Raw genomic sequence first — 12,695 nt, forward strand, 5'->3', positions numbered from 1 at the left:
AGGAGCGCTCGTGAAACGGGGAGCAGATGCTCTGGGGACATTTTCCCTTGACTCTGCCATGGTGGCAGCTTGGGTCAACTCCAAGCCCCGCTCGCAGCTGGGAGCAGCTTTGCGGGAACCGCAGCGGGACCCAGACCTGCACCGTGGTGGCATCGCAGTGACAGTGCCGCTCTCTGCTGTCTTTCCAGGAATGAAATTTGGGGCAAGTGACTTGGCGGAGCATCCCGACCCACACACCCTGGCCTGGCTTTGTCCCTGCTGAGGCTCTCCCAGCCCACAGCCAGCTCCATCCATGGCTCTTCCAGCACTCGCTAACAGTGGGGACACGCAGGACACCCCATCGGAGGTCCCCTATGGTGGCTTTCCCTGCTGAGCCTCCACTCCCACCACCATCTCAGCTCATCGCTCCCCCTGGTCCCTCCCGGGGGGCTTTGCAAACTGCTCCAGGGAGGGGGTCCATGGGGGACACCAGCACGGGGAGCATGGGGCGGCTGTCCCATGGCATCACCCCCTTCATCGCGTGGTGCTTCGCCACCTTCCACGCAGGTAAGGGCAGCTCTGGCTTTCCCTGGGGTACCTGAATTTTCTTTGCTTGAGCCCTGCCTTCCCATGGGTGTCACCCACTGGGACACTGGCAGGAGGGGTAAATTTAGGGAGAGGGAAGGGGAAGCTGAGGGGCTGTGCCCATGGAAAACCAGTTCTCTCCCAGTTTACCCCCATGCAGTCTCGCAGCATGCCCAGTCTCCACACCGGCATGATGTCCCCCACCGCACGCCGAGCTAGGACGGGGTTCGTGTCTTTGCAGAGCAGCTTGCCACCACCCAGACGCTTGGGTGGGGGTGGTCTGCTCTGGGTCATCCCCCCCAGGGGATGTACCTCTGGGACCCCAGATCCATCCCGTGTAAGCTAGAAATGTGGGAGAGAAGGAAAAAAAAATGGATTTTGCTTTCACCTGCTGTCAATGCAAGACCTCCCATGAGCTGGGCATCTTGCTTGTCCCTTCCCTTGAGACCAGCCCTCCCCAGCACCTCCAAGACCCTCAATCCCTGGCCAAGGTACAACACCCAGGGCCCTCGCTGGGCTTGCCTGCCCAGCGGGGAGACTTTGCACGGGGCATGGGGCATGCTATGGGGCCGTGCACCTCCTTCTTCAGGGCAGATCCACCCGTACAATGTCTCTTTGGTTGCACTTCTCTGTGCAAAGCCCTCCCTCCCTCCCGCCATCCCTCCCTCCCTCCCTCAGCCTCCCTCGACTTGCTGGTGGAAATTTATGGGGCTCTGCAGCGAGAGCAAGGACGGCCGAGCGATGCGCCGAAGACCAACGCCAACAATTTCTAGGCAGAGCAAAGAGCGTTGCACTCCCTCCCAGCCCTGCCTCCAGCCCAGCCTGAGGGATGGCCTCTGGGCAGGCTGCAGCGGTCCCGAGGACTGCGTCAGCCTCCACCTTGCAAAGCTGAACCAGTTAGCACCAGTAAGAGCAGCTGGAGGGGACTGGGAGAGGGACCTCAGGCACGCAAGAGTGGGATTTTCTCGGCCGGGTTGACCTTGCGCCACTCTCTGCTCCTCGGGAGGAGCACGGGGCAGCTTTGAGGGGGCTAATTCCCCTCTCCCCATCCCAAAGTGGGGTTTAGCATCCCCGCCTGCTGCAGCAGAGAGGGGGCTTGCCCAGAATGGGCGCCCCTTTTCAGTGGGGTGCCGGGGTGTGGAAAGGGGGGTCAGCAAGCTCTCCCCCTCCCCGACCCCCTGCCCATCTCCCCGCAGCTGCCTGCCTGCGGGACCAGCCCGGCAGCCACGCCGAGGAGCGTCTCTTCAAGCACCTTTTCAGCGGCTACAACCGCTGGTCGCGGCCGGTGCCCAACACCTCCGATGTGGTCATCGTGAAGTTCGGGCTCTCCATCGCGCAGCTGATCGACGTGGTGCGTAGCCCACCGGGGGGGACCCCAGTCCCGCGTCGTGTCTGTCTTTTCACCAGTTGGTCCTACTGGTCTGCCAGACCAGGACCTGGGGACCCTGGTAGGAGGTGGGGTTCAGGCACCAGCGACCTCCTGGCCATCTCCAGCAGGCGACAAACCACCCACCGTGCCCCCCTCAGACCTCCAACGAGCAGGGGGTCTGCACCCCTCCTCTCCATCCCAAACCCTCCCTTCTCCTGACAGCAGGAGAGCACCAAGGAAAACTGCAGTTCTGCACCCTTGCCATGTCCTTATCCAACATCTACGTGCCCCGGGGCACCCCTGGGATTGTGTGTCTATCCCTGCCTCACTCATTCCTCCCATGCACACCCATCCATCCACCCATCTACCCATCCATCTGTCCACCCATCAACCCATCCATCTACCCACCTCTCTACCTATTCATCTGCCCATCTAGCAACCTATCAACACATCCACCAATCCACCTGTCCATCTCTTCATCTACCCATGTGCTTTTGTCCATCCATCCGAGCGGCTCAGAGCTCTACGCTGCAAAATGCTATTTCTTGCTGCCATCTAGTGAGCAGATATCACAGGGAAATAGAGTGTCTCCTTGGACTTGTACTGGTACCAGTGGCTCCCAGAAGCTGAACCCCAGAGGCAGAGGGCAGAAAGTGAAAGCAGTAATTTGGGGGCCAGTGCATCGATGGGACAAAGCCTTGGGCTCTCGCTGCCTGTCTCCTCTCACCTCTCCCTCTTCCCCACCGCAGGATGAAAAGAACCAAATGATGACCACAAATGTCTGGCTGAAGCAGGTAGGAGCCTGTTCCCTCTCTGGGGCAAGGGCAGGAGCGTGTCACGGAGGGTACAGCCTTTGGGGCAGAGAGACCCTGCCCAGGGGGGCTTGGTGGCATCTCCATGGTGCTGTTCCTGGAGGGATGCTGCCAGAGGAGGAGGAAGAAGGTGGCATCGGACACCTCGGTCCCACCAGACCCAGGGCCACCTGATGCCCCCCCCTCCATGTCTCCCTCCAGGAGTGGAGTGACTACAAGCTGCGCTGGGACCCGGCAGAGTTTGACAATGTCACCTCCATCCGGGTGCCCTCTGAGATGATCTGGATCCCCGACATCGTGCTCTACAACAAGTGAGTGGCGCTGCCAGGATGGGGCGTCCTTAGGACCAGCTCCCCCTTTCCCCTTCCCTTTCCATCCCTGCAGCTCACCCCATCCCATCCCATCCCATCCCATCCCATCCCATCCCAGCAGCTCCCCACCACTGCCAGCTCCCCTGGGCCTCCTGCCCTCCATCCCACCCCACTGGTAAGGATGCAAAGCAGTCTGCATCCATCTCCCCATGCCTGGTGCTCATGCTCCCACCCATCTCCATGCTCCGGATGATGCCCAGGAGGGTGAACCCAGCACCGTGCAGGGATGCACGATGGGGCCACAGCCTCAAATCAAGGCTCATACCAGCCCTGAGAGCTGAGGGAGCTCCTGGCCCTATTTCTTGGGGGAAACAATTCATCCTCCCCTGATCTTCACATCTCTCCATGCCTGCAGCGCCGACGGGGAGTTCGCCGTGACCCACATGACGAAGGCCCACCTCTTCTCCAACGGGAAGGTGAAGTGGGTGCCGCCTGCCATCTACAAGAGCTCGTGCAGCATCGACGTCACCTTCTTCCCCTTCGACCAGCAGAACTGCAAGATGAAGTTCGGCTCCTGGACCTACGACAAGGCCAAGATTGACCTGGAGAACATGGACCATCACGTGGACCTCAAGGATTACTGGGAGAGCGGCGAGTGGGCCATCATAAATGCCATCGGCACCTATAACTCCAAGAAGTATGACTGCTGCACGGAGATCTACCCCGACATCACCTTCTGCTTCGTCATCCGTCGCCTCCCGCTCTTCTACACCATCAATCTCATCATACCCTGCCTGCTTATCTCCTGCCTGACCGTGCTGGTCTTCTACCTGCCCTCCGACTGCGGGGAGAAGATCACCCTCTGCATCTCTGTCCTGCTGTCCCTCACTGTCTTCCTGCTGCTCATCACGGAAATCATCCCGTCCACCTCGCTGGTCATCCCTCTCATCGGCGAGTACCTCCTCTTCACCATGATCTTCGTCACGCTCTCCATCATCATCACTGTGTTCGTCCTCAACGTCCACCACCGCTCCCCCAGCACCCACACGATGCCCCGCTGGGTGCGCAGCTTCTTCCTCGACTTCATCCCTCGCTGGCTCTTTATGAAGAGACCCCCGGTGCTGCCTCCCCCCGAGGGGACCGCCGGGCAGTACGACCTCCCGGGGACGAGGCTCAGCACCTCCCGGTGCTGGCTGGAGACCGATGTGGATGACAAGTGGGATGAGGAGGAGGAAGAGGAGGAGGAGGAGGAAGAGGAGGAGGAGGAGAAGACGTACGCCAGCCGCATGTCCCAGGCGGGCTCCCACGGCCAGGGCACCCAGTGCCGCTACAGCTGCGGGCGCCAAGCTGGGAAGGCGTCGGGGGGCTCAGCCCCCCAGGTGCCCCCCAAGGAGGAGGAGGAGGAAGAGGAGGTGGGCTCGGACCGGGGGCTGATGCTGTCCCCCAGCATCCTGAAGGCCCTGGAAGGGGTGCAGTACATCGCGGACCACCTGCGAGCCGAGGATGCCGACTTCTCGGTGAGTGGGTGCCCCTGAGGGCTGGAGGGTGAGGGGGGGTCCCCTACCCTGGGTGCTGCCTCCTGCCAGTTGTACCTCCATGGCGGGGGTCAGTGCTGGGACCCCCAGTTGGTTTCCTGCCTGCTGAGGACCCAAAGCCAGGGAGAAGATCAACGACCACCTCCTGGGAGATGTCTGGTTCACAGGGTCAGTTGAGGGTTCCTCCAGCTCCCGCCCCTGCTGGCTGCAGGGATGTTGGAAGTCCCTCTCCTACCCGTGGTGTCCTGCCCTCGGAGAGCAGAAATGGCCCAGCCTGCCCTGCTGGGACCCTGCTCAGAGGCTGCACCCCTGTTTTTAGCCAGGTGGTTTCAGAAAACCCTGGGTGGAATTAGTTCTGCCCCAAGAAACCTCCCCAGGGAGATCTGCCCCCCAGTCCTGCTGCTCCAGGGATTTCCCAAGACACAGGGTATCTCCTCACCCTGAAGCAAACCGTGGCTGCAGAACAAGCCCCGGGTGGTCTCCTAACCCAAAGGGGTCCTCAAAAATGGGGGGGCTGCATCCTCTACCCACACTCACAGACCCTTTTTGCTCTGCAGGTGAAGGAGGACTGGAAGTACGTGGCCATGGTGATCGACCGCATCTTCCTCTGGATGTTCATCATCGTCTGCTTGCTGGGCACCGTGGGGCTCTTCCTCCCGCCCTACCTGGCGGGGATGATCTAGGGGCCGGGCCAGGCTGCGGTGGGGACGGCGGGCGATGCACGCTCCCTCCTCCCGGTGCCCACGTCCAGCCGGACCCTTGCCTCTCCCTGGGAGGACCCGGTTGCAACCACGGAGGACCCTCGGATGGGAAATGCAGGGTGAAGCAAGGGCTGTGCCGAGGGGTGACCTGGGGATGATGGGGAGGGACGGCTGCCCGTCATCCTACCCGGTTGCAGCAGTCCTGGGATCAGGGAAGGCATGGCACAGCTTCTCTGTTGCCCAAGCACAGGCTGGAGGCATCTAAGAGAGGCATCTGCTTCCTCGAGCTGCTGCAAGTCCTACCCAAAACCCGAGAGCTGCGTCTGGTTGTGACTCCAACGTGCTGGGCAAGAAGAGGGGACCTCACAGCTGCTTTAGGACGCCTCCTGATCACAGGGTGCTCAGGACCACAGGCTGGCGCGGCCATGCATGATGTGAGGCAGATGATAACGCTTCGGATGGTCCATGCAGAAGGGGTACGGTTGTGGGATGGAGGTCCCTGCTGAGCCGCATGGCTTGGGGGTCTCTGCTCTGCAAAGCCCAGCCCAGGTGCAGACGCTCTGCAACCCGCCAGCACGAGCGGTTGCTTCCACACCATCCCACACCAGAGGTCGGAGTGGCAGGGAGACGGGAACAGCCGACCCAAAAATGTGGGTGGTTTGGAAGGGAAAGACCACCCTGCAGAGCGGGATAACCCACCCGGCCATGGCCAGATGATGCCCATGGACCCCGGGAGCCTGGGGTGCTGCCTCGTGCTGAGGCTGGTGGACTTAGCTGGCGTGGGGGGAACCTGCACTGCCGAGGTCCATCCCGAGCAAATCCTCCTCTCCATCCCATGTCAGATCCCAGACCGCCTGGCTCTGATGTCTGCTGCCATCCAGATTTAATTTCTAGCTTCCATATATCCTAAAGGGCATCTACTCTCTGCTCCCGTGTCCTCAGAGACACCAGGATTTTCCAGCAATGTTTTCTCCTCCAGGAGACCAACCCAGGCATCGCGGTGCTGGATGCAGTCCGAGAGGTTTCAGAAAACACTTTGTGCTTTCAGGAGCGAAACGGGCTGGAATAAAGGGTGCCACGAAAGGACGTGCACGTCCCGAGGGTGTTGCAGCCGCTCATGCAGCCTCTGGTGCTGGCAGGCTGGCTCAGGCGTGCGCACAGCGGGCTGGGAAATGAGATGTGCGAGGGAGCGAGTGCCTGGGCACGGCTGGCTGGATGCGTGCGTGGGTAGACGTGCGTGCGTCTCTAACCCGGTACGCACAAGCTTTAGGGCTCTGCAGAGCCAGGAGCGCAGAGAGCTCTCCTACGAGGACAATTTCTGGCTTGGTTGGGGCTGCATCTCCTTAGGGTGATGCAGGGATGTTGGCTGGAGGTGAATAGGATGGGATACCCAGCGAACAGGGCACTGCCAGCCACGGCACAGCTTCGGCAGCCCTCACCGCGATGGGGCAGAGGGGGGGACTTGCTCCCCTTCCCATCTTAATCCCTGCAGCCCCTCTTGCCAGCACCCACCGCCCCGCTCAGCTCAGCCCTGCCTGGCTGATGAGGCCACCAAGGCACAAGCTGTGGGGTGACCACCCCCAGTGTGGCAGTAGACCCCCAAGCCTCCTTCTTTTGGGGGGAACCCATCTTCATGGCTGCGCTATCCCACACAAACCACTTCCCAGCAGCCTCCACCATGAATTGCCACCTGTGATTTCCTGAGGGTCTTTGAAAAGGAAAAGGCTGCAGATACTCTCACTAGCAAGCCTTGGGGTGGGAGCAGGGGGAGCCCAGGACCCTCGTATGGATTGTGGGGTCAACGGGAGGGAAATGGGGTTCCAGAGGGGACGTGGATGCAGCAGACCCACATTCTCCCCAGCAGCTCCTCTGGGGATGCTGCCGCTGGGACGGCTGGGAGGTCTGACCAGCATGACCCTTAACTCTTTCTGAAGAGGTGCTGGTGACCAGGGGACTTGTCCTGGGGGGTGACAGGCAAGCACAGGCACAGCAGGACTTTGTGCGTGGTTTATCTCAGCCAGAATAAACAGCGTTGTGGGACGATGCTGGGGAAAAGCCCAAACCGTACGGTTTCCAACTCAAAAGCACAAACCGAACAGAGACTTGGTTTGCCATCGTTGCTTACACAAAGCAGCTCAGAGAAAACTCAGCTGGAAGAGGCATCGTTCTCCTGGTTTGTGTCACTGAAGGCTGCGGTTCGTGGGGTCCCATCCCTCCCCGTGCTCTGCAGGTTTGGGGTCGGGCGCGCTCCGGCCACGGGCGCTGGAACCGGCTCCGCCACAGCACGCGGACCCGCTTCCCATCATTAAATAAACTCTTCTATACAATGTACAAGGAAACGCAAACAGTCCCTCCGGCCACCCTTCTGACGGCCCCTGGGGACCCCCGCGCGTCCCCCCCGGGATGCCAGCTCCCCCAGCCGCCGTGTCCCCCCGGCTCCCAGTGGCGAGGAGCGGGGTCCAGGTCCCTGTCGCGACATGCCGCCCGCGGCTGTCCGTCCTCAGAGGAGCCAAGGGACGGACACACGGACCTGCTGGCAGCCGGGGAGCGGGAAGCCACCGAACCAGAGGGATCTTCAGCCACCTTTGGGGACAGCCAGGTCCCCCCTCAGTCCTTTCCAGGGACGAGTCACCAGATGCCTCCCTTCTTCAGAAGACCGACGAGATGATGCTAAAGACATGAGTGGCTGCAGGAGGAGGGGGGACAGGGAGGGCAGGACAGCGAGGCCATGGGAGACACACAAAAGCCAGCTCCTCCGCGACGCTCTCCTCCCATCTCCGCCGACCGAAGCGCGGCGGTCCCTCTTCTCCTCTCCTTCCCCCTCTCCACCCCTGCTCTCACTCCAAGCACAGCTTCACCAGGTTGGCCTGGACCTTGGCTTGGTCCACGGCATCCAGGAGGTTCTTGGCGTCCACGGCCAGGGTGTGGGAGGCCGTCAGCATCTGCCGCTTGCACTCTTCGCTCAGCGAGGTGACGGCGTTCTGCTGCGCCAGGCGCATCTTGTTGATGAGGTCGGCCAAGTCCTTGTTGAGCAGCTTCTGGGTCCCCTCGATCTGACCATGACACGCAGGGGTTACAGACAGGGGTGCCACCAGTGCACGACCCCACGCCGGACCCCTTTCCCTCCTCCCCAGTCCTACCTCGGTGCGGGAGGCAGCAGGCAGGACAGGCAGGATCTCGTCAACGCTGCCGATCAGCTTCCGCAGGGACAGGCCCACGTTCTGCGGGGAGGGCAGCAGGGTTAGGATGGATCCAGGTACGGGCACAGGGAAGTGGTGCGTGGGAACAGTCTGCGTCGCTAAGTCAAGGATCCCATTTGAGAGAGGGCCATGGTGGGAGACTCTCCCACTGTTGACACAACGGAGGAGCAGGGCATGCTGGAAATGCTCCCACCATTGACCCAAGGACCCAATGGAGGAGCAGGACATGCTGGAAATGCTCCCACCATTGACCCAAGGATGCAACAGAGGAGCAGGGTATGCTGGAAATGCTCCCTCCTATATGTTCAAGACCTTCCCGAGAAGGATGCTTGGTGGGAGCCACTCAGCAGTCTCATTCCCAACTCCCCCCCCTCCCCGTAGAAGCCCTGGTGTTGTCCCCTCCCTACCTTCACCACGAGGATGTACCCCTCCGGGGGCAGGAGGCTGATCTCGTTCTTCAGCTGCAGCACGGCCCGTACCAGGTCCATGACGTTGCTGTACACCGTGTCATCTGTGCGGTCCAGGTTGGCGGTGGGGGCTGGTTGGATGGACTGCCAGGGACCGAGGGGGCAAGGAGGGAAAGACCAACACTTATGGGGAGCCCTGGCGAGAACCATCCACCTCCCACCCGCGACCCCGATGCTGCTGGGTCTGTCTGACCCCTTTGGGGCCTGGGAGAGACAGAAAAGTCCCATCCTGCAGATGCAGAGGGATGATGGAGGCGGAGGAGGAGGAATGAGACTGTGGAGATGGAGGAGGAGGTCCAGGGCCATGGTGGCCCGATCCAGGGAGGTCTTACCTGCGCCCCGAGTCTTGGAGGCTTCTGGGGGGGGCCCGTGAACTCCGCTATGCCGTCAGTAAGGGAAAGGAAGGATAGTCACTCTGGCTGCTCCCACGGACATGTGGCCATGCTACAAGACCCCTGGGACCTGTGCCACGTCCTGCACCAACCTGCAGCAGCATGTCCCACTGCGGCTGGACACCCTGACCCATCCTAACTGTGCCACCTCCCCGCAGGGTCAGACCCCCCTGGACCCCCACGCCTGGGACAGGCAGACCCCTGCCTAGGGCAGGCAAAGCTGCTCCCCAGGATCTGGGATTTCTTTCATGGAAGATCCCAAAGCCGGGAGGGATACGGCCCCAAGGCTCCTCGCAGCTCAGCGCAGGGCTCCCCTCTCGCAGACCCAAAGTGGGTGCTCCCGAGTGGGGGGGCCACAGGCAGCCCCACACCCTGTGCAGCTGTGGGCACTCACTGTAATCCGTCTCCTTCTCCGGGAGCAGCTGTGGGGGGAAGAAACAGCGAATGAGAGGCAGAAAGTCCTGGCTGGAGGCAGTGAAGAGAGAGGAGGCATCACCATCCCCTCCCAGGGTTTCTGGTGGGGAGCTCCACACCACCAGTATTTCACCCCAAAAACATTTTCAGATTAACTTTCCCAATGCAAGGGGCACATGTATAAATATTTATCGCCCATCCATGCCAAAGCAAATGAGGATCTCTGGACACCCCCAAAAGAAGGACCCCCTGCACCCAAATATGACCTGGCTTCTCCAGGGCTGGCACCACTCACCGGAGGAGTGTTGTTGTTCATGAACACTGTTGGGTCCTGCAAAGGGGGAGAAGCTTTGTGAGAGGCATGGAAAAAAGGAAAAAGAGAGGAAAAAAGGGATTTTCCTGATTTCTGGGAGACTCATGAAACACATCACAGGAATGCATCTCTGCAGGGTCTGGGAATGTGGGAGGGGAAGGGGCTTCATGCCCATCGCTGGTCCCATCCCATCCCATCCCATCCCCCCTATCTGCTGCCCACCTGCTCCTGGGGCACCAGAAACCTCAAACTGCTGCTTAAAAAAACCCAAAGTTTAATTCAAGCATCTGACAGCCCCCGGGGGCGAGGGGAGTTGGGCTTTGCTTTATTGGCTGCATGAGTTGATCGAATAAAAGATTTTTAGTTTCCTTCCAAGCCTGTCTCACCACAAGCTGATGCATTAGTCACATGTTAGCTATCTCCAGTCCTTATTTCAAAAGCATTATAAAAGCTCATTAAGACACAATTGCAAGTATTTAAAAATTGCCCAACTTTCAAAATATTCATTTTGAAATGAAGCAGCTTCATGAGATTTTTATGGGTGCGGAAAATAAAGGGGTGCAAGAGGTTTGGCTGTTGGAATAGCTGTTTCTCCAAGGGAAACTGGCTTTTCCAGCCATGAAGAACAACCTCAACAGCTGCAGCGGCTCTTCCACCACCTTCATGAGGGTGCAAGAGTTGGAGGCAGCCCGAGGCCACTCACCAGGGACTTCTCCTCCTGCCGCAGCCACTGGTAGTCCTCCACCATCTGCTTCTGCTGCTTGTCCAGGACCTGCCGCATCTTCAGCCTCTCAATCTCCCAGAGCTTCTGCGCCTCCTCCCTGCTGCTGGGACGGAGGAAATCTTCCTCCTGGTGTGCAGAGACGGCGGTGATGGACAAGGGTCAGGAGTCAAAGCCCCCCTCCCCAATTTCAGCACAGGAGCCAGAGCCCTGCTCCGCACATGCAAGCCATGCGCCAGACCCCAACAGCCATGAACCCCCAAACTGAATTTGGGGAGCACTTGGGTTTCCAGCAGAGAGGGGAAACCACTGGCTGACCCCACATCTCCCACCGCTGCATTCCGGCACTTTCCATGGGCAGCATTCATGGACCACCCTGGGGACATGCTTAGCACCACAGCCATCCCGGCACACCGGGCAGAGCATCGCAGGATGCGCCCCAACACCCAGCTCTGATTCTGGGGCTAATGTAACCGAGCTCAGTCTGCAAACCACTGCTGGCATTTCAGGTGACAATGCCGAGCGTGAAGACCTGACCCAAAGCCCCGAGGAGCGGCAGCCACCCATCCCCTGCCCATTTTTGGGGACGCCGTGCCAGTTGCTTGTCCACCAACATGCCTTCACCGGGCTGTGCGTGCAAACATGCATGGCGGGGGGCTGGGGATACCCCAAAGCCCTTCACGATCTCGATCCCTCCAACCCGCAAACAGCACCCATGGGGTGACAGGTTGGGAGCAACGCTGAGCTCGAAGCAGCGGAGGCGGCAGCACAGAGCGGAGCGTGGCGCAGCAAGCATCCCTCCGACCGAGCCCTCGCCTCCTGCGTGGTCCCCGGCATGCCTGGGATGAGGCCACCCGGGACTGGGATGTCCTCTGGATGCCGTGGGATGGGGGAATCCCTCTCTTACCCTCATGCTGTGGCGCTTGAAGACATTGTGGCGGTTGAGCGGCGGGGTGTGCAGGGAGTTGGCCGGAGACTGGTACTCGATGGGGCTGGTGAGCGTAGGCGAGCTGGCACACAGACCCTCGGGCACCTGCGGGCAGGCAGGGGGGAGCGGGCAGCGGGGCGATGCGGGCACAAACAAAGCCACGGGGGTTAGTGCGGACAGACGGAGCAGACAAGGCAGGGGAGAGCGGCTTTTGCACCGGGAGCAGCCTCTGCCCTCATGCCCGTCCGTCCAGCAGGAACGGGACCTTCCTCCCTGCTCGGCTCTTCCTCGCCCTGAGCGTGGGCTTGAGACCTCCCGTGCTGCTGCCTGGACCCCTGTCCAGTCTCAAAAGAGCATCCAAAACAGTTGCTCTTGAGGGCTTCACCCTGGTGCTCCAGGGACCAGCACTGGGGTGAGTGACCTGTGCTCCCGCAGGGCAGCCAAAATCAGCCCTGGTAGCACTGGAGAGCAGCAAACCTCCTCTCCTTCCAGCCGAGCATGCAAACCGGCCAGTGCCGAGCGTGCAAACTCCCGTTCCCTGGAACAAAAGCCTCTCTGCCAGCTTCGAGGGGCAGACAAAACACAGGGCAGGACAGGGCTGAGCCCCGAGCAGTGCGGTGTCCTGCTGGCAAGGCGGCGGGAGGCACGTGGTGATGGTGTGGGGCACCCTGGAGCCCCAAAAGCCATGAGCCCCTGAGGGCTCAAGCTCCAGGCAGGGCTTTCTGGCGTTGATCCCCTTGCTCAGGTCCCTGTGGGATGCTTCGGCTGTGCAGCCTTACCTGGAACTGCAGCTTGGGAGCCAGGAGGTTGCTCTGGGGTGGTGGCTTGTACCTGGGTCTGCTGGGCTGCGGGGAGCGGAGGAGGGAGAAACGCATGGTGGGTGCAAGATCGGGGAGGTCCCACTTCCACAGCACCCATCGGCGGGTCGAGGAGGGGAGATGAACCTGCCTGCGCTGCCTGCATGGGCT

General features: G+C 60.7%; 2 protein-coding genes across 5 annotated transcripts in view; one reads left to right on the plus strand and one right to left on the minus strand.

The window, feature by feature from the left end:
* The first annotated feature begins 482 nt into the window (after positions 1-482).
* Positions 483-5,284, plus strand: CHRNA2 (cholinergic receptor nicotinic alpha 2 subunit). The gene is made up of 6 exons (XM_075049792.1): positions 483-546; positions 1,761-1,915; positions 2,683-2,727; positions 2,947-3,056; positions 3,472-4,573; positions 5,149-5,284. The coding sequence occupies exons 1-6, from the start codon at positions 483-485 to the stop codon at positions 5,272-5,274; spliced, it is 1,602 nt and encodes a 533-aa protein (XP_074905893.1). The 3' UTR covers positions 5,275-5,284.
* Positions 5,285-7,285: 2,001 nt separating this feature from the next.
* PTK2B (protein tyrosine kinase 2 beta) overlaps positions 7,286-12,695 on the minus strand; it is a 28,224-nt gene continuing 22,814 nt past the window's right edge. Inside the window, exons 23-31 of one of the 4 annotated variants that reach the window (XM_075048867.1) lie at positions 12,507-12,572; positions 11,707-11,832; positions 10,782-10,928; positions 10,061-10,096; positions 9,746-9,773; positions 9,292-9,338; positions 8,900-9,043; positions 8,433-8,513; positions 7,286-8,345 (exon numbers count right to left, since the gene is read on the minus strand). In XM_075048867.1, the coding sequence (XP_074904968.1) occupies positions 8,130-8,345; positions 8,433-8,513; positions 8,900-9,043; positions 9,292-9,338; positions 9,746-9,773; positions 10,061-10,096; positions 10,782-10,928; positions 11,707-11,832; positions 12,507-12,572 (891 nt within the window). In that variant the 3' untranslated portion in view covers positions 7,286-8,129. Of the gene's footprint in view, positions 8,346-8,432; positions 8,514-8,899; positions 9,044-9,291; positions 9,348-9,745; positions 9,774-10,060; positions 10,097-10,781; positions 10,929-11,706; positions 11,833-12,506; positions 12,573-12,695 lie in introns of all 4 variants that reach the window. The other 3 variants (XM_075048866.1, XM_075048869.1, XM_075048868.1) reach the window with 3 other exon arrangements.

This window comes from Buteo buteo, chromosome 17 (genome assembly GCF_964188355.1).
Source record: "Buteo buteo chromosome 17, bButBut1.hap1.1, whole genome shotgun sequence".
In the NCBI taxonomy this organism is placed as follows: Eukaryota; Metazoa; Chordata; class Aves; order Accipitriformes; family Accipitridae; genus Buteo; species Buteo buteo.